The 22515-nt window shown below is 38.4% G+C and overlaps 1 protein-coding gene across 2 annotated transcripts in view; it reads right to left on the reverse strand.

Moving 5' to 3' along the window:
• The window catches only part of raver2 (ribonucleoprotein, PTB-binding 2), a 102632-nt gene that overhangs the window by 60068 nt on the left and 20049 nt on the right, over positions 1-22515 (reverse strand). For both annotated transcript variants that reach the window (XM_075485805.1, XM_075485804.1), the window contains exon 2: positions 19131-19197. In XM_075485805.1, coding sequence (XP_075341920.1) covers positions 19131-19197 — 67 coding nt within the window. The remainder of the gene's footprint in view (positions 1-19130; positions 19198-22515) is intronic.

The following is a 22515-nucleotide window of genomic DNA, read 5'->3' on the forward strand; positions in this document are numbered from 1 at the left end:
CAGTTACAAAGAGCTCATTAAATCCTCTATGAGTATACTTGTTGAATTACTTGTTGAGTCGTTTACCTATAACATGCACCATATGAAATGATTAGCTGAAGGATTTATCAAAGGATGGGTAGAAAAATATGTATAAGAAAATGTTTAAAAAAAGAAAATATATGCTCAGTTAAAATATACAGTCACAGGTGCCAGCAACATGTTTAAAAGAAGCTGGGATGTTGGGAGGTAAAAGACTGAAAAGGCTTAAGAACACCTGGTGGAAGAACTGAAAACTAAAGAAGTTCAGTAACGAGTCTTTCAGAAGTACATATGAACAGAGGTTCATCACTATGTGAAAGACTAGGTGGTAAGCAACAGTTCAAAAGTATTTCAGCATAAACATTCAAAGAAATTTAGGTCTACCCTCAAATACATCCATTAAAGGAGACATATCATGCCCTTATTTCAGAAGTTGGCACAATTTCCTTAGATGTTATTAAAAAGCATGACACCTGCTTTTGTCAAACACTGTAAGCACAACAACTGAAACAACACTCCTCAGATCAGGCCGTTTTAGGGGCGGCTGAAGGGGGAAGTGAGCAGCAGCCTCCAACTCCAGCTCCAAATCCACCCTCTTTTACTGGAGATGTTCTTCTGGAGAACGATGGCTTCTCTAGACTGCGCAGAACAGAACACAACTGTCCATTTTTTGTTTTAAAACAAGAATGAAATAAATAACTTAGTTCCTTCATTTAACACAGATGATCTGAGGAAAAGTCCACATCCATTACGTTGGTGCATTAACGCGCAGCACGAGAAACCTGAAAATCTCTGAAGGCACCATTAATGCTGAATAATATACAAATGAATGTCATCCTTTTTATTTTTCTTTTAAGGGAGGGCCCTTCTCATCATAGGAAACGGTCCCAAATTTCATTCAAATTCATTCCAACAGCATTGCTCCACATTAAAAGTCTTCATGCAGCCTGGTCCTGCACAGAACTGGTGAACAGGTGAAACCCAAATTAAACAACAATGGGAAAACGTTGGAAAATCACTGCATTCCATTTTAATTTTCACAGCATACCAACTCCACTTTAAGCAATGACACTGAATGATAGTTAACTGAACATCTGTAAATTCATTTATGTTCTCAAATACATAATATATATATTTTTTTTAAATGGTAGTTTTAACCATAAACTGGAGAAGCCAACAGTCTTACTGGGTTGTAATATGCGTCTTTTCACCTTGACAAGAAAAAAGATCTTAATGAAACAATTCAGAACAATTTGAAAAGCAAGATTTCACCCAAAGCTGCATGGATGTTATTTTTTTTAAACATTATAGGCCATCAAGTGATAAATTACAGTTTTATCAAGTTTACTCATCTTCTCATCTCTTAAAATGAGAAGTTGCTTGAGTAATGATGAAAACTATTTTAATTTGCTCCAGACAAAAAAGGCAGATAAGTGCAAATAAGCGAGTTCAAAATATTCTTTAGATATACTCTATATCATCATATATATTACATCATGAATGCAATTTCAAACCGAATTAAGGTTATCGTAATGTGCGTCAGCAAAGGCGAAAAAAACCACAGTCCCCTCTGAATCATCCTCACAATGAAGTCCCCGAGGATGTTCTTGACTGAACTGTAAAGTTTAGAAATCCTCAGATCACACTCAACACCATCCCTGATGGGAACAATGCTTTGATCTGAAAGGCTATTCAAATATTTCATTGTCTTAAAACACAGACAACACTAAAGAGAATCCACAAATAAGGATTTAAGAAAAGGCACAAGAATTGAAATAGGCTAAGATGCTGTTTTGACTAGTTGCATACACCTATATGTGGTAAAATACAATTACAAAGTATGTCTAACAAATATAGAAGATAAGTTTTAAGGTGCCTCTTAGTTCTGTAGCACTAATACATTCTCATTGCCTTTTGCATCTCTGTGGCTTTATTCCTACCTGCCTCTCACTATTACTTGAATAAACACTTTAGAGGAGCTGCGTTCTCCTCTCTCCAGCACTCCTCTCATCTTTAGAGCCCCTTCTCTTCCAACCCGTCACCGCTCCCACACACTTTTGTATCATTACTAACACCTTCTCGCTTCTCTCATCTTTCACCATCCATCAGTCCCTCCACAGTCCTTCGCCTGATAACCAATTCCACAGCAGTCCAAAAGGACTTCAAAACTTCAATACCTGACAAACCATTAGGCTTTTTTTCTTTTTAAATAAAAGTCTGAAACTTCAAAATGTGCGTGATGTACTGCCAATTTGTGGCTGCTTTATTTGAAAGTAGAGTACTGCATTTCCCATGATATAAGAAAAGCCCCACATGTATTTTTCTCCTGCGATGGAATACGTGGCAATAATTCAAGTCCAACCCAGACTTTCTCTCTTAACCTTCCATGGTCCAACTGATGATTTCACCAGCTCTGTATGATCAGGCCTAAATATGCAGAAATAGTTTAATTTGCCTTCCAGACAGAACAATATAGTATCGTTGTAGTTGTGATCAGTTTTACTCTTTGAAGGCTCATCCCGAAACGTGGTGCATTTTTGCTCTGATAACTCGGTCTCCAAAAAAGGCTCTGGATATTATTCAATTAGAACACCAATCATAGCCACAAACGCATAGATTAATTAATGAATAATCAATCTGTATGTTGTCTGATTTACTTATTAACATAGTTGCCTTATTTGCTTCAAATGCAACCACTTGACTCATATTCATTTAAAATTCTAATCAGTGTTGGTGACTGTTAGTCATTCAAACACATTCTAACTTTCCTAAATGTATATAGAATTTTACATGTGCATACAATTTAAGTTTTTTTTTTTCTAGTCTTGATTTTGACTGTTTAGATCCTCAAAGTCTTTTTTCTCAATGTCTGGTCTTGGTCAATTCTTGGTCCAGTTGTAGACGGTGTTGACTACAACATCACTGCTGTTGTAGTCAACACAGCTGTTGACTTGTTTTGCACTCACATTAAGTGGTCTTGATACAATTTAAAAAAAAAATTGTTATTAAAGGCTCGAAAAATCCTGGGTATCACAGTTGGATTTCAGTCATGTTTTGACAAACCTGCCAGTTGCTGTAAATTTACAACAGATAGTTCCCTTAACACTGGGAAAGTGCCTACTCTGAGATAGGAGCCTAAAAAAAGACAAAGTCAGGCAGTCTAGAACAAAAAAAAGAGGCAGACCTCCTCCAAAAGTCACAAGAACAATGGAAAGCTTCCCATTTAAAACAATATGATACACCCAGGGCTTTCGAGTCTGTACCGAGTTCAAGGCGCGCAACTTACACTTTCACTTTTACGGCACAAATTCTTTCACTCTCAGTGAATAACAAATTCAAAACTCATGATGTCATAGGGAGAAGAGGAGGCAAACAGCACCAATATTGCCAACTTATATGCCCACCAGAGCGGGAGCTCTGTCCCGCAGTAGGAACACCTCTCTCTCCCTCAGCCCTGCTGATCAATGGAAGGTAGCTGTGCCTGTTAGCTTCTTCAGCGGTATCATGTTTGAAGTGCGTTATGGGAGGCTGGGAACTGTGTGAGCAAATATGGAGACACTTTGTCGCTTCAAACTTTCTCTCTGGAACATCATAGTGGATGTAAATTTAGCTGAAATCACTGCAAAGAAGCTCGTCTTTGGCTTGTTTGTATGGTGATTTTTTTTTAAATTTTATTTTACCCATATTGCAGCGGTTTTAATATGTATTTTATCAAAGCTGAATAGCAGTTTTGAACATGCTGAGTAACAAAGAGATGTTACTTTGTCTTAATGGACCTAAAAGAAACCGTATAAACTAATTTCTTCCTCTTTAGACGTTACCCGAGAAACTGTTGCTGCAGCTACCATTAGGCTGCTGACAGCTAAGTTAAACATCGTTCATACTTGCTGCACAGTCAGGAAAGTGATGAGAGATGAAAAGGGTGAATGACTGTCAATGGGTCACAAAATTTGTTCTGAAAAGCACCTTTCCTCAACAACAGAAGATCCAATTTCAGGTAGGTCAGGGGGCAGAGGGGGGGCTAAAATGACTTTGATTTTTCTGGTTGATATTCTATTCTAATTAGTATTTTTTTTTTTACATTACTTGCAAAAGGATACTAAGCAGTTGCGTTGATGGTGAAAATGTGACATTTTTTCCTCAGAGAAAAGTGAACATAGAATCAATGAGGGAATTGATACAGAACCGCATCTACAAGAAGCATCGATGATGACATTGGCATCAATAAAATCTTATCAAGTCCCATCCCTATGCACTGGTGAGAAAGATCATATTCAAATATACAAAACATAAAACTTTGTCTTTTACCATCACATTCTGCAGTTCAAACACCGCTCCTGCTTCACCTCATTCTCGGTCGTCGGGCTGCAGAGAATGAGGCCAAGTTTCCAAACACCAAAACAAAAACTGCAATTTACATTTTTAACTTAAGGCTCAGAGGTAAATATTCAACTTTAGGCTCTAACTCAATGAAAAAAAAGCTGCCGAGTTTTTTTAAGCTAACATAAAACGTCTGATTAAGAAACAGAAACAGAATCTGAGCTGAGCTTATATTCCTTTGTGAAGTAAATCAGAAGCAATCTTTTGAAAAGTCATAAAAATAAATGTAAAATCAGACATTTTACTTTAACTGGGTTAAAGCTAACTAACTAGGTGGAGTAGTGTCAACAGAAGGTGCCAGTATAGGTCATGTGAGTTGGGAATGTAATTAGGTAAAAGTAGTGGTTCTAACTTGAAACAAAATGTCCAGGAGGAAGAAAAAAAAGAACAAGAACTGTGGAGGACTTCCACAAGTTAGAGAAAGACACCAGTCAGTCACATCAGTGTATTGGTTACCAGCTTAAGTCTTCAACTAAATAAGATATTTCCATATATAATAGTTTAACATTTTATTTATCATCTTCTCTATGTGAAACAAAAACAGGAGCATAAGCCCAGCTCCTGTAAGCCAGCATGGATGAATTGAGACTCGTTCGGCCCCATTCAGTTTTGTTACACCAAACAGCACCTGGCAAAGAAACTTGAGAAGCAACAAGTGGGGAGCAAGATGCAAGCACATTTCCCTTCAATACAACACGAAGGGAGTGTCACAACAAAAGTAGCAGTAGACAAATGAGTTTTAAAATGAGTGTTTCTGCAGAGAAACATATTCATATTTATAAGTAGTGGCTCCTTACTCAAACATGGAGGATTTTTATCAGGAGTAGCAGCAGTATTTACATTGTATGCGAGCTTGGCAGGATGGCGTCTGATGTATAAATGGGTAAGGGAAGAGTAAAAATGAGGGAATGAGATGCATCAGAGGCAGTCCTCAGTGAATCAAACACTGCATTTTTTTCAACCCACCGCCCACTCTTCCACCCACAACTACAATGTTCACTCGGCTGCTCTGTCGCTCTTTGGAAATTGCACACTATAAATGGGTGAATACCGCAAGATCATTTACAAAGAGCTGGTCATACGCATACAGAAATGAGCATTTGAATGAGTCAGAAGGCCACAGATACTGTGAAGAAATAAGTCTACAGATTCTGATTGTCATCTGAATTTGGGCAATGATGATTTCCAAAAGTAAACAACTGATTTTAGATTAGATACACAAGCCTCTCTGCCCACCGCTCGTCATTCATAAAATATAGATCTCCTCCGTCTCACCCTTTTTCTCTGTCGTGACATCCCTGTCGTTTGCTCTTTTAATCATTTGTCATTTTGAGTCAATCCTCACCTTGTCTCGCCATCCATCAATTCAGTTTCTCATTATTCCTCCATCCATTCCTCAAAATGCTCCCTCTATCCTTCCAGATTCATTCTCTTTATTGTACTTTGTTTCCTCTGCCCTTTTTTTTTTTCCATCAGGTCTTGCATGAAAATAATTACGGTACTGCAAATAAACCACAATCAGCCCGTATATCTTAAATATAACATTTAACACAGTTGCATAGAACTCAGTGAAGTGTGCAAAAACATTAGGACATTTGCAAAATTCAACACATTTCTGTGCCATGAAAATGAAACCGTAGTTTCAGTCCATATCAGACAAGAAACCAAGACTGCTTGGTGTCAGCTTCTAGGAAAAGAAGATTTTCTATTTCTCTCATCTTTATTTATATAGCCTCTTTCTTAAAAAGACTGCATGGTGCTGCATAAGTAAACACAAAGTGGTATGATAGAGTTGTGAAAATAATGGTTTAAAATTTATTCATAAGCAGATACAGAAAGCTAATCTTTAATTTTTTCTTTTAATCTATCTATAATGGCACAAGTTGAATAAAAGTACATTTAAGGAAGCAAAACTAGCTCAATGGATTTTTTTTCTTATTTCAATGAAATAGCACAAATTGATCCATACATATAATGCATTATATGGTTATTTGTGGAAGACCTATAGTGTATAATATAGAACATATAATAATCAGTTCTCACAATGAAAAGTATATATAAACAGTCTCACTTTCCACTTAATAAACACACATGTGCACAACACTGAAACCAGAAGTTTGCAGTTTTTGCGAAACTGTACAACTTTAAGAAAAAAAAAAAAAAAAAGGGGGGGGGGGATTGAGGCAGTAATGACCAACTGGTGATATTGCTTTGTTTAAACCATTTAAATGAATGCAGCAGAACAAGTTCTTATAGGCCGTTTGGTCTAGACACAAGAAAATCATGAAAAAAAAAAAGTAAACAGGAAGACATGAATATTCAAAAATACATCTTGACAGTACTTCAGGGAGGTAGCAAAAGATGGACTTCCGCATCTGACGCAGCCTGAAAAATACATGTCTGTACGAGTGTGCAATGTTGGATGTGTGTTTCTGTGGTCAGCGTGTTATTGTGCAATCTTCTTATCTTTTGTGTGCATTTGTGTGCTCCATAAACAGCAGAGAAGCTGCAAGCCCTGATAACACCGCGACCTCAACTATCAGACCAAAACAGTGTGCGTATGCATCGCGTGGCAGCTGCGACATGTAGCTTAAGTTTGTGATTTATGCAGAAGATTCTGACCAAAAGGGAGCTCGTGTGTGTCCATACGTGTTTTCATGAGCACTGGTGTGAGCTACAGATAAGACGAACTCTGCTAACATCACCTCTGATCACTGAACTAATACATTTGGGCGAGTAAATGAGCCACCTGCATTTTCTCCATATTTCATTAATGCCTGCATTTTAAAGCATCATTTTTATTGTTGCCTGTAGCCTTGATATAGTGGTTGAGAAAAATCAATAGATTTACACAAGCAAATTAAGGAAGCTTCTTCAGAACACACTTGACTTTTGTTATGTACGTTTCTAGACCTCAAATTGTCCCGGAGAGCCCAGAGGCTGAGCTACAGCAGTTATAATCATTTGTCAAATAACACATTATTGCTACAATCAATATGTACATTTTCTTTTTTTAAAAATAAAATAGCACATTTGTCAATTTTTCCGAATAACTCACAAGAAATCCACTCACAGTGTTTTTTTTGATAAACCTTTGATTTAAAAAAAAAAAAAAAAAAGGAAGGTTACGACTATCACTTACAAATGCTCTTTTTATTGCCCTCAACTTGAAATGCTGCTGTTTGGGGATAATTAAATAGTATCAAAGTAAAAAGACTTAGTGTGTGTGTGTGTGTGTGTGTGTGGGGGGGGGGGGGGGGGGGGAGACGACAATCACGTCCAAAGTCTGTAGCAGCAAGAGTAGATGGGCCAAATTTGATACCAGCTGGGCCCACCTGTCGCTCCACTTAAGTTGGACATGCTATTTGCCAGGTATTTATCATTTACAGGCAAAAGTTGGTTTCAGAGAAAAAGATCAGCAGTCAAATTTGAAAGTTTGCCATTTGAAGAACAAATTGAGATTAAATGTTTCAGTAAACACCAGCTGGGACACCATTATAAATGAAAATGCAATAGGAATCAGGACTGATAAAGCTGCTGAGACCTGGCAATAGAAAAAAAGGAAGCATCACATTCCCATCTTCATCATCTCCCCCCTGGGTGTCAAACATAATGAGGTTTTTTTTTTTTTTTTTTTTTTTTAAACAGGTTGAGGCATATGCATGGGAGTAGGAGCTCCATTAGCTAACGACAGCAAACTTAGCCTATAATATAAGAAGACTAAAAAAAGAATCTAACTGACACACCAAAAAAGGAAAGCACACAAACAAAGAGATAAAGAGTGCAGAAACAGTGTGTGTGTGTGTTTGTGCGATCAAAGATAACAGCCAGATCACTATTGCGCAACCCGTGCTTATTTGCATTTAGTGATTCACAAGGCAGATGGACAGATGATGACAGGGAGGGAGAAAGAGAGGAGCGGAGGAGGAGACGAGAGGGAGAAGGAGGGAAAATAGGAGACAACTGACAGGCTGCTGTCCAGGGAAACAATTAGATGGACTTGGCTGCTGTCACTTAAGGCAGGAGGATGGAGAACAACAAAAAGTGAGAAACCAGAACAAAAGAGCCGTGTTGACTCCTGCAATGGTTGTTTTATTGTAGCTGGTGTTGTGCAGTCCTGTGAGAACAACCCCAAGCACACACACACACACACACAGAAAACAGACAGGAAATGCTGGTAGCCTAAAGGTGGAGGCGCAGGCCACAGAAACCCAACGTCCACAGTCTGATTTCTGAGGGACAGCATTTTTCTTTCTCTCTTCACATTCTTTGTGTCACTACAGAACAAATGTCATATAAAGGAAAAACAAAGCAAAAACTAAAACAATATCACAGAAAGGCACATGGCATATTTATATAATTTCCCTTTGGTATAAAGAAGATTTTTTTATTATTACTTTCTTTGTTGTTTATGTCGAGAGCCAAATGCCCAACTCCAACTTCAAATGTCCTAATCCGAGTAACTGTTCTTCAAGTAAAGAGTAAATCAGGAGCAGTTATTCTCTGGTCATCGAGTCATTACCAGAGAAATGACTGAATGATTGTCTCCTTTGAAACACTGATCACGTACAAATTTTATGAATTCTAAAGTCAACAATAGATGTTGACACAAGACACCACTAGGTTTTAATTTAGTTCTACATTAAGTTAAGAACATTAACTTCTTTAAGAATTAACATTAACTACATTAAGAATACAGTTTTATTGCTCTGATTTCTGGAAGGGCGAGTTATGAAATTTAATTTTGCCCTAAACTTTCTGTTTTGCATTCTTCCAAATAGGCTGTGGTGTTCCGTTATCTAATGGGGGTTAAGGAGTAGTTGTCACCTGGCCATCCAAATGGCACTCAGAGCATTAGCAGAGAGCATATATGACCTCTACTCCTTGATCTACATCAGAAAAAGAGTCATTCTTTCCCTGAAAAACAGAAGGATAAAGCTGGGTCTAAATCTGGAAGAAGATTAACATAATTTATTTTCCTAGAGCCTGTCCTGAGCTGGGAAAATATTCACCACTCCGACTGCTTGGACACAGGAGCTGAGCTACATAAACTAATAGAAGACCGTTTTTAATTTTGAGGTTATCTTAAAGGTTCTGTTTTTAGGGATGTAGTGATATACAGTGGCTCAAATTGCAAACTGCAACCAACTAAATAACTCAATACTATGGTGGCAGTGAAAAAAGTGGCAGGTCCCTCTGTACAGCCACAGTAATGCAGCAGTAGGCATCAGGAAGTGCCAAGACTTTTGATTCAAGGTAATAGAATCATGATTCTTATTTTCATGCATTTTTTTTTCACAATTGAAGCTGTATCTATGCGAATTATGTTGCATCTCAAACTTCATGTAACTTTCATGTAAATGTTATGTTAATTTCAAGTGTTGTATGTCAATAACCTGTTAAACTGTGCTATCTTTTCTAAGACACTCTTCTAAAAATAAAAACACCCTTTACTTCCCTGGGAGACAGGGAGCAACCCAACACCCTCCAAATGTATGTGAACAATAAAAAACTGTCCGAAGACACAGAAACAAGGTGATTTTCATGCCAGCTCACAATATCAAATCATATTAGCTGCATAACGGAGACTGGGAAGCTTGTAGTTCCATTGTACCCATCGCGGTGTAGTGGGCTGTGGACGGGGCTGCTGCAAATTTGACATTACCATAGGATGCAGACACACAAGGGAAGAAGCCATTATTTTTTATGCTTGTCTAGTCAGATAGCTGGCTGTTGTGGCAGCTGCCTTCAAAACCCTTCTGGTTTATGTCCCTGCAAATTTCAACATATTTATATATTATGCAGCAGTTGCCAAGATTACGCTTCCTTCCATCTTTTCTCATTGGACAAACAAGGTCCCCAGAGGAGTATCATTGGACTGCACCTATCAACTGTATCATCATCATCATTCACCTCGGGATTAATAAAGTATCCATCTATCTATAACCCATCCAGCCTCTCAAACACACTCTGTCATTCAGAAATGAAGTAGTGTGCATATTAAGCATCTAATGAACAAAAAAAAAAAAAAAGAGCTCAAAAACACATTACTTAATTTAGCAAAAATCCATTTTATGGGCCCACCTGAAAAATCAAGAATCACATTCTTCCAATACCTATGAAAACCAAATTCAATTGGAACCGGCTACAGTACAGAACCACAGTTCAGAATGTAATGAGCCTCGTGTTTTTAAGGCATTTCAAAACCCCAGGCAGTGAGCTGCAGCTGTCAACTTTCATGTGGCTGCTTTTAAACTAAATGCAGCTTTCCAGTCATCAGCAACATCATTACCAGAGAAAAACACAAGCAAACAGCAGCCAAAAAGACAGGGATATTAATCTTTGTGAGGAGTGGTGGAGATATTCAAGCAGAAGAATAGATTATTGATGCAAAGAGCGACAGACAATAAGAAAATGACAGTGCAGACAAAAAAAGGGCAACGGAAAGCTTAATGAGTGTTTTAATGGCGTGGTTACAATAAAAACAGTGCAAGTGATGGATGGTGTTACTGCTGCAGGGCAAGTCACTGAGTGCAGACTCATTTTTCGACCTGTGCATTTTTGAATATCATCCACCCCATCAGATACACACTCACACATACACACACAAAGCAAGAGGCCAATGAGATTTTTGCCAGCATGTGCTTTCTTCAATACCGGACCGAACAGCAAAGAGCACAAAGGCTGCCATTGTGAAGTAGGAATTCCCAGGATAACCCTCACCATTGTATTCCCTGATCCCTGGTTCCGCAGTGTAGCCAAATTAGTACACATACCTCTGGACTGGTGGTGTCATGTGGAAGCGGCTGGCTCACAGTGGAGGGATGGATGGGAGGATGGAAGGAGATTCATAGCAAGCAGGAGGGCAGCTTCATCTGTCTGTTTGTGGGTACATATGTAAATGTGTACATCTGCGTGCCTTTTGAGTCGCCCGTCTGTCATTGTGACAATCTGGCTGGCATTGTCTCAGCAAGCAGACACCCGACACCAAACCAACACAAACCTCAGACTTTTTTCATGTTGCCCAAGAAAAAAGTAAAGTTTGCTTAAAACACTTTGGTTTAAATGAGCTGTAGATATAAATAATCATTGGCTGACTACAACCAATGACAAATCATAGCCTTCGAAGTGAAAATGGATAAATATCATAGAGATAAAAGCACAGAATGAGATATGATTAAAAACAAATCATTGGGCTATGAAATTTTTGACTGATCCATTAAAGTAAGGATAATATCTAATGGGTTTGAGTCAAGTATGCGCTGAAAAGTCCAATTTAATGATAAGCACAGAAATCCTTTATCAAAAGCCTTTGGCAACAGGTTAACTGGAACATTTGGAAACACAGCATTTCAATTAAACTCAAAAAGAGCTGGAATGCCAACATGCCAAATTTTACAGCCAAGTCAAGAGCTGGCAATCCCACCACACCGGATAGTAAAAAGTGAGCACGGAAAAAAGATTATTATGGATGCTTACATTTTCAAATGCAGGTGGCTAAATGGATGCTGGCAAAGTGCTTCTAATTTGGTGATGTTGAAGAAAGGAATCAAGGTGTAAGAAAAGAAAAGTAAGAGTTGGAGAAGCAACAGTGTGCATCAGGTACTGTTCTTTGTGACTGTGTGTTTGTTTTGTCTGTGTATGTTGGAAAGGTGGGAATCAAAGATAAAAATAAATCATCATTAGCGGGGAAAAAAAAAAAGAGGGAACAGCAAGCGAAGCAGAGCCACAAGAGAAGAGACACAGCTGGACATGCCTGAACAAACACATTAACACAGATATGTGCACTGACATAAACACTCCCATCAGTATGACCTAATAAGTCCAATGTTAAGAGGCTGGCTCAGTATACTGTTATGGTCATGAGGTGCAGACTATGCGTGCCAAAGCTGCTCCGAGCAGTATATTTTCATCAAAGCAGACGTCGGGGGAGGAGCCAGAGGCGACCACACAAACTGTGAGAACAACCCATCAGAGAATCATCAGACAGACAAAGTTTATCATTATAATCTCTGCTGTTGCACCATGAGAAATGCAATTAGAGAAGGAAAAGTTTTGTGCCACGAATAAATTACTATGAGGGCTCTCACTTAAACACTCAAGAGTGAATTATCTTTAATGTAACAAAACGTCTAAATCTCACGTGAAGCTGTCTGCATACGCACCTGAATGTAAAGAGCTGCAAGAGGACTTAAAGCAAATTACACCTCCACAAAAGGCACATCAGGTCAAGATGAAGGATCATTTCTAAACTACAAGCAGCCAAATGCATGGGAATTGTTCAAGAGAAAGATCTTTTCCCCATCATCAGTCACCTTAATCAACAGAAACTTGGTTCCATCAACAGCAGCTGATAACATCCTTTGGTTCACGTGTATTTATGTTAGCTTAAAAACAACACAGAACTGTAGAATAATAATAAAACAAAATAGCCAAATATATGTCAGTTAACTTAGAAATGATGATGTATTGGATTAATTACCATCACCTGATATAATTAATAACAATTAATTATTTAACAAAGAATCCAGCAGCTGGTGGTTTGGCCTGATCACGACAGCACAAGGTTGGAAGTACATGCCAGAAATCTTCAGAAGAACTGCAGCAACTTTTTTCAGGATAATGGAACAAATTTAAATACTGTGCAGAACTAGTGCTGCTCTGACCACAAAATACTGATGTCATTTTATTTTCTCATGTTTGCTGCAACCACAACAAAAGGCAGCAAGGCAAGGATTTTGCTTTACTTTCCCTAACCTCTGCTTGCACAGTTTCTGTGTGTGAGATAATATTTACCTCACTTGTGTCAGACGTTTTTTTTTTTTTTATATTTCAAAGGACTTTTCACCGACTTCTGTTTGCACACAAAAACACAGATTTAAAAACGGCCAGACTCTCACACTCCCGAGAGACCATCTTGTGTTGAGAACATATTCGAGTGCTATGCTCGACTCTTTCTGCGTCTGCATATGCGTTATTCTCCGCCGAGGGAACGCGTCTACATTTCTCACCAATTATAAACAGCTCTGCACACATAAAAACCGAACAGTAGTATTCCTGTTCCCTGAGGAAAGGATGCAATTCTTGATCCACAGCTTCTTGACAGTAGTGTCTGACCCATATGTGGTTCCTAAAAAGCAACGTTTTCCAGGTTTGGAAGGAAAACATAAAAACTCATAAAAACTAGCCTCCACAAAGTTAAAAAGGAAGACCTTTAGCCACTTTATACGATTAATATTTCATTGTGCATTTATTAGAGCCATGAGGATGATGACAAGAGAAAAGATTAAATAAAACCAATATAAAGCCAATTTCACATTTTAGGCTAATTTGACTGATAACAACGACGTTGTTGCGGTTGCTTGCCATCACCATGACAAAATCCACAGCTTCTTTTGAGTATTGTGAATTTCTAAACAAGCGCAATTATTTCTTGGCCAACAAAATAATCTGATAAACTAATTCTACAGTGGGTGTAAATTCTTCCAGTGTGCCTAATTTGAAAGAGATGAAAGATTATCAGCTGCACAGAATGACTTGTAGGCTCATCAGTCCCCCATCATAAAAAATTCAACATTTCTCCAGTTGAACCTTAGGGGCAAATAAGCCCTCTGACTTGTTGATCACCTCCTTTGTTAGAGCTGAACACATTACATAAAGGCCAACTGCATCCCATAAGATAGATGAAGAAATTACCCGGACTGGATAAAGCTCATTCTTTGATCATCCGCTGCAACAATATGAGCAAAGAAATATTTTGTTTCTTTATTTCACCTAGATATTTGGTATACCATAACTCTTCTGTCCATATTTGAATCAATTATGTACCATGTCACTTTGAAATGGAAAAAAAAAAATCCCGTATGATAAATAGACAACTTGTATTTGGATACTTCAGTCAAGAAGGAAAAATCAGTCAAGAATACATTTCTGATGATTTGAATTGTGGATTGACCGAATGCTTCCGCAGATATACAATCCACTCATTTAAGAAATACAGCTGATCAATATCAAGGTAATCAATAAAAAAAACTGCAGTCTAGTTTACGGTGTTTTACTCTACCGAGATGTATAAGTCATAAAAATGTCAAATACATAATTTGCCTTAAGTTTATTTGTGCAAAGTTGTTTTTTTTTTACTAAAGCTTTGCTGAAGCTTGTATCCAGATATTGTGACAAGTTATTTTCTGTACCTACAAATTACAGATGGCCAGTAAATGCCACACTGGCAAAACGCAGGCAGACAAAGAATTTCCTACGTGTCATGAATGCCTTATATGGAGGAAACTTTTTTTTTGCGATTGTGTAAGAAACACAGAGAAATTTAAGGTTTTGAAAATGGGGGGGGGGGGAATCTAATCAATGATACATGTTTGTGTGTCACTGCTAATAAACCTAATGTAGAAGCAAAAGTCAGAGGAGCCGGGATGAAGCTAAGTGAGGCAAGTACAATACAGAGTAGAATTAACCCTGCAGTGTTGCTAACACAGTATTAACGGGCGGTGGCGTGTGGCAAAATCTTTCCTGAACGCCTCACAACGAAGAGAAGAATGAGAAGAATGCATTATACACATGTATGGATTCCTGGATAAAAATGTATAGTTGTGTGAGCTGTCTCAGCAACAACAGCAGCCATTAACTGGAGACCTGCACTTAAATGCAACCCCACCCCCCTCTTTTTTTTTTAAATCACATAAACAATTAAAGATTTCGGTTTCATGGGGACATAGAGGTAAAACAGAAGAAGGCCCCATCAAAAACAATGACATGACAGGGACTTAGAAATGAGCAGAAAGTGACCAAAGACAGCATTACATGTCACCTTCAGCACTGTGAAATACTGCAGGTACTGTCCTCACTCATGCGAAAAGTAGAAAGTAGTAAACTCTTTGGACACAATATAAGCTGTTGGGGCATTTTCCTTCTTTTAACAACAGGAAATAGAAACTATATGCCTGCAGCAATGCTGAACTTGAACTCCTCACATTTTTATTCACAACTAATCTTCAGCTGCCACATGTACACGGTGGTGAGTTTGGATTCCAAAACACAAAAGAAAATCGTGTTCCTTTTTTAAGGCGGTGATGTTGGAGAGAGAAAAGGTGAAAGAGGGAAACAGGCAGAGGGAGGGGGGAGGGTGAGTCAGACTATAAACACTTGGTTGGGGTGATGTTATACAGCTGCCATGAAAACTTATCCAGTGGTTGGCAAGTCTGTCTCACACACACACACACAACCAACACCTCTCTTTCTATAAACACACAAACATGTGCTGTAAATCTCACTAATAACACGCAGACGTGTGTGTAGACAATACAGCTACAGTGGCTCAAAGTCAAACTTCCACACCTCTAAGTGAGGCAGTTAGGGATCTCCTACCAAGTGCACACAGTAACACAGGCTTATCGCCGAGGCTGTATACCACCTAAACCAAACCCTGTTCCTCTCCTCATCTCAACATGAGAGAGCTAATCAGAATGTAATTCAGTTCAACTTCTCCCGTGGAAGTTTAATCTTTCAAAATAGAACAATACAAACATAAAAATAAATAAATAAATAAATAGCAAAACGTGCCATTGAGAACACTTGTAATAGGGTGACCAGATGTTGCCCTCTTTGGTGGCCTTTTCACAGAGCCCTCTCCTGCAAATATCCCCCATTTTCAAATGTACTTTGCAATGCAGCAGAACAAACCAGTTAACATTGCACTTGCACTGTGCTTGTGACAGCCAACAGAGAGAGCTAGATAACGCAGACAACTTTGGCCACTGGACAACATCCCAACAAATGCCTTCCCAAGGTAGAGTGGAGAGGCAGGTTAGAGAGGAAGACTGGAAAAACAATGAAGACGACAGTAGTTTTAGATCACAGATGGACAGTTTAACAATGATTATTACGCCGAAAATTCTCCCAGTGGTGATTATCAAGTTCTGAGTAATTGATAAGCCACTTGATCAGCTTTTCAGCCGACAGCAACAAGGAAAAACCTTGGCTTCAGGAAAATGTCCCTAAATGAGGTCACAGAACATCTGGGATTTGGAAACCGATATCAAAAAGGTGAAATATGCTCCCATTCAGCAGATAAAGATATAAATATATTTTCCACTATCTGAAACTGTAATGTTACCAAACCTGAACACAAAACACCATTATGACACGGCCAAAGAAAATTAGATTAGAGCTCTCCCTCCCTCCAATTTCAATACTCTGTTCAGGTGGCCTGGGGGACACTTCAGCTAACAGACGAGAGGCAGGTAATCTCTGAACAGGCCATCAGGGCTTCTCAGAGCAACACAGAGAGAGAGAGACAATACACACTCACCCTTATGGTCAATTTAGATTACACTCACCCTCAATTTATGTGGCAGGGGACCAGCTAGAGAAAACCCAAGCAGGCAAATTTTGAAAGAATAAATAGCCATTAGAATAGGTTGTTTTATTAGAAGGACTGACTTACAAGTTGAAAAATAAAAGCTATGAAAGCTCCTGCAGAAAAAACCTCCTGCCTCACCTCTGTTGTATCTTAGCAGAGTCCTTAATAACATCTATAACAATATTACCTGGAAAAATATTTGGTTTCACCTGAGGCCATCGACAGAACTCTTTGAATTAAGATTGAGAATGTTTGGGGAGACATTAACATACTAACTCAAAAAGCCAATATTTTTCCACCCAAACATCGCCATATGATGTCGTCAAATTACCGAATCAATGGCGAGTGGTTCGCCATTGAAGAAAAAAAAAAAAAAGATATACAAACAAAAGAAATTGATGGAGGGTGATGGTGTTGATGTTTGAGAGAACAGAGAGCTAGGAAAGGAAGTGGTAGTTTTACAAAAGGAAGAGAGATAGAGGAAAAAAGGGACAGGAACTGCTACAGCGAGCATCCCTCTGGGTTGTTCAGGAAAATTCACCTGAGTATAAAAGAGCCTATGATGTTCGCAATGTCCAATTCCTCCCGCTTCACCCATCTCAATAGATCAGAGCCCAACATTATGGCAGTGACCTAATTAGAACTGCACCGACGCTGCTTCACCAACAAGGACCCCTGTTTCATCTGGCTCTCTCTCATTCACTCTGAAACACCATTAACCTTTTGGACAGACCGTTGCTTTGATATCTCAGCTGTTTACAGCCCCCCGCTACTTTCTAAAAGTGTTCCCTTTCAGGTGCTTGGCAGACTACAGGGACTAAATATAGGCACTATGTAAGATTTCCCTGGAAAGGGACACACTCTCGGGGCAGGGGGTCATGTGTGTGTGTGTTTCTGTATTTCTGCACATGAGAAGCAAAGGCTGTCAGAGAATGAGAATGTGGGAAACCCTAAATGAGGTTTAAATCAGATTTTATGGTAAAGTTCAGAATTTAAATCAGAGCTAAAGCTATAACTAGAAAAAAAAAAAACGTTTCAAATAAGGTAGAGAGTAATGTTAGGCATGTAATGTTTGAGGTGATTAATCCACTTAAATGTAACTTCAATAGATGTGGTGAAAGACAAGAAAATTGTTCTCTGGAGAGACAAATTACTGCACGAAAACACCAAAGAGAAAATATGCTGTATTCAGTTGATTAGGAAGTAGCTGTGGCTGGTAGAGACCAACAACTTTCACTTGTTTTTACAACATGTTAAGCAATGTTTCAGCCATTCCTCCTGATGTGCTCCACCCACTCTGAGATAATCATTACTGCACTGCTTTAGAAATAAAAAGTAAGAGGTCACAGATAGGGCATGGCTGTATGTTTAGGGTTCAACTTTCCTTCGACCAGATCTGCATTTAAGTGTGTCCTCCTGAACACCCACCCCGATGAGAACTGGTTGGAGTTTCAGTCACAGGTTAATTTGCCTCCCTGGTCATTGCTTTTTCTTTATCTGGCCTCATTAATTCTAACAATAGAGATCACTCAGAGTGGTGTTCTGACATATACGCTGTTATAGGGCAGCAGTGACCCCAGATTTTCAATCCCCAAAATGGATGGAAACCTTAATGATTATGATAAGAACAAACAAAATTTTCCATTATATGAAGAATTGAAGAAAGTGTGCAAGTTAATATCAGTATTTCTGCACTACCATCAAGCTATGAGTATATCTGATTGTACTTACAATAGTTTATTCCAGTAACTTAATACGTTTCTTGGATTGTTGCTAAAAATTAAGCAAAAACAGCCTAATTTTTTCACGTGTAGCACCAGGTCTCAAGAGGTTCTGGGATAAAGTAAAGGACCAACACTTAAATAGGCTGGCAGTTGAATGCTTACAATCAGTTTAATCCAAAAGATAAAATGTTGTGAAACTGATGAAATTTGGTAGTCAAAGTTGTTTCCTTTTTTTTTTTTTTTTTTTTTTTTTTTTATGTCAAACCATGTCACTGACTTTTGATTAAGGTTGTTTTAAATGTAATTAAATCTCATGTCAACACCATTACCATTTTACATAATTACAGCATGTTTGACACGCTGATATTAATCAACATGGGAATATGTCATATTTCTGAAGGACTCTAATTTTAAAGGGGTTTTTGTGTTATGACACACATCATCTATTGCTGAATTGCTGAAGTCTGAATGATCAAATACCATTAATGCTGCATAATGGATGTTTGAGAAAGGCTCGAGCTGAAAAGGTTGAGATTAGAACTGTAAGGCAGGTTTAATAGGGTCCTTACAAGTATTGGATTACAATAGTGCTTTTGCTTGCGTGTACATTTCTGGCTAGGTGTGAGTTTTACCTGTGCCTTTGTTTCGGTCCACAAAGCAGTACTTCAGCTCGTACTCTTTCAGAATTTCATGGACTTCCTAAAAAGGAAAAAAAAAAGCAAGAAAACTTCAGTTAATGGATCTTAACAAGGCCAGAACAAGCAAGATTCAAACAATAGTTCAACTATGGCACAAACAATCTAAACTATAGTTTCAACAAAATTACGCCACCTTGATACCATCAAACCAATCATTTGTGTTATCAATTAACCCCTTAGTGTCAAAACTGTACCATCACAACTTACCAGGCCGCCACTGTTCTATCTCTGGCTCTTTTAATTCACATTTTTGATGATAAAAAAAGAACAGCAACTGCATGATGGAAATGCCCAGCCATGATCTGAGCTGCATATCTTCTTGAATATAAAGTCTATTGTAGTGGTCTGAAGAGTCAAACATTATGAGTAATGCCAGAGAGGATCCAAGAGAGCCCATGAAGAAGAAAAAATGAAGGAGCATTGCATGGTGGGACAGAAATGCTATATTGTGAGGGGCTGTGGTTTTATCCTGCGCATGCTACCACGGTTACCTGGCAACGTTTTGCCAAGTCATTGGTCAAGACATTCAAATCTGATGAAGATGGAAAGAGAGTTGAGAAGAGAAACAAAATGGACCTTAACAAAAGAGATGTAATCACTATGCCACAGAATAGTACTGGGATAAACCAAGTCATTTTTTGGTCCAGTACACTCTGCTCTGTGCTAATTTAATTGAGTTACATGTTATAGGTTTAATTGGCCACTATATTGATCATAAAAATGTCTCCGTACAGGGTGCATGTCCAGCATTTCTCAGTTCTGCATCAGGCCTGGTTCCCAGTTTTCAAATAATACAGTTTATTCCGGTTTAATCATCTTTACATCATATCAACAAAACAACTTATATAGATTTTAAAACACTGAACCATGTTTAAACCTGAAAAAACATGAACAATTAAACAGGGTAAGTGAACAAAAGTCAACAGTGTGATACATCTGGCTAACAGCAAGAAAGTTACTGACAAATCTAGTCAACTGGTCTCAATAGCAATATGACAACTAGAAAAGTAAAGCTCATAAACTGTGATTATTAAACTAATAATACCCTGTTTTTCATCACCTACGCGAATATCCTGCACGATAAACTTGTGGTGAGGGACATACCGCATTGCTGTCATTTCTTCTTAATGAGCACTTATTAGTGATAAAGTGTACTTTTAAAGATGAAAAGCATTCCATCTGCAGTCAGGCTTCGACGCACAGCAGCCCAACACACAGCACTCCATGCCACATGAGAGACACACACTGATGCATCAAAGTCGTAAATCAGATTAGATCCTCCAGCAGGAAAGCATTTTTTGTTTCTTTAGTGAGAGGTTATGATGAGCTCAGACAAAAAAGGAGGTGATAAAGATGCAATAGCACAGCAAGAAATCCTCATAGTCTGTCTTAGTGATGAACATCCCTGAAAACTGCTAACTCTGTGATCCTTGGTGTCTTTGTAGTGGGTTTCCATGGTATACAGCTGCACAAAATAAAGTAAAATAAACAGCAGCACAAAGTCTTTTTAGGCTACACCCCTGTGATGTCCATAAGCCTGAGGGTTAAACCATAGTCTTTGAGCATTTGGAAAAGCGCTATATAAAACTTATGTATTATTATTATTAAAACTTGTCCAAAAGGACAACATAGCAAACAGAGCGGTGTACGTGAAACTAAACAGTGAATCCTAAATATGTGGATAGTTCACACTCATCTTCAACCAGGCAGCATTCAACATTTATACAGTCACAGTGGTTGTTAGGCAGGAACCCAAGATTAGAGAAATTTGGCCATCAAACACAGCTCGTTTCAAACGTGTGTCTATGTGGACATCTGTGCAAAACCTTCAAGAGAATCCATTTAGGTGTTTCTATAGTATTGTATTTGTGAGAGTGGAACAGATAAGATGTCATGATGACTTTTTACCACTAAAATGTACTCACTTCATCAATGAGCTCCCAGCAAACATTTGTGTAAAATTCAACTAAATTCCTTCAAGACACGTTTTTACCGGCACTGTCTGCATAAAAATATGTACTGACAAGGTCTGAGCTCTCAGGCTTTTTACCGTACGCTCTCTCATATACCAATAACACAATAAGGGTTACTGAAATCTCAAAAGAGGCAGACCCTGGTAACAAAAAAAAAAAAAAAAAAAAAAAAAAAAAAGACAAGTGTCTAGTTGGGCACTTCATACAGTTAACGCCCCAAAACGAATACGGCTGGAACTTAATGCATGAAAATGGAGCTGCTGCATCATTAAGACCTCAGTAAATTGTGTCAGTTTAAATGACTAAGTGATTAACTAATTAAGCTAATGTAACTAACTATTTGTTCAATTGTTTGAATTTGTATTCTGCGTCCATCCCTAAAAGTGGATGTTACCTTGCAAAGTAGCTGGATTATCATGAGACGCGCAAGATCAGGACTTTCAAACAGTTTGAGGGGGCGTAACACAAAAGTTTGGACCGACTAATGAAACACTGGTGAAATACTAGTGGCGTTAGTCAGGTTTTAGGTTTCCTCCCCCTAAATTGCCTGCCCTTTTCCAGACAGGTTGAAACAAATTGTTGACCTGAAAATCGACGCTCCCAGTGTCCAGATACAAAGACTGTACAGGTATAAAACACTAACACAGCATAGAAGTTTAAACAGACTCTTATTCATTGAATTAAAAAATTCTGCAGATGTGTGAGGACCACTTCAGTATCAACTGAACTGACCAGTATCCACTGGTATGCAACGCCAAAGACGAGATGGGATCGTAAAATTTATTTTTATTTCTTTATTTACAGTAAACGACTTAACTTCCCACATGCTCAGATAAAACGGAAAAAAAAAAAAAAGACAACAGTTTTTCGAGAATTGATTAGCATTTGGAGGAGGCGGCTGGTCTGAATTGTCGGCTAACACTGCCCTTAAGTGCTTTTATTCGCCGTCAGCTAATGGAGGCCATGTTTTGTGCCACCATTCAAAGATGTAAACAAAGAAATGAACTTTGTGTTATGGTAATGTAGCAAATTCATGGTCATACAATGCTCATAAACAAGCGAAAGCCAGACTGACATTTCTGGGAGGTCAGGCTGACAGTTGCTTTCATGGAAAAACATTTTCATTCCAATTCATCAAATTATGTAAAAAACATCTCACTTATAAAGAAAAAACACCTAAAGCAGTCATACAACCATTACAGTGGTATTTTAATGTGTACATTGTTCTCTTTTTCAACCCACTCCAGCAACCATTCAGCCCACGGAGCATGCAGGTTTCACCCCAGTGAGGGCCACGTAAAGCGAAGAAGAGAGGGGCCTTTTCTTTGGATTTTTGCTCCATATTT

The sequence above is a fragment of the Odontesthes bonariensis genome, chromosome 15, assembly GCF_027942865.1.
Source record: "Odontesthes bonariensis isolate fOdoBon6 chromosome 15, fOdoBon6.hap1, whole genome shotgun sequence".
Taxonomy (NCBI): domain Eukaryota; kingdom Metazoa; phylum Chordata; class Actinopteri; order Atheriniformes; family Atherinopsidae; genus Odontesthes; species Odontesthes bonariensis.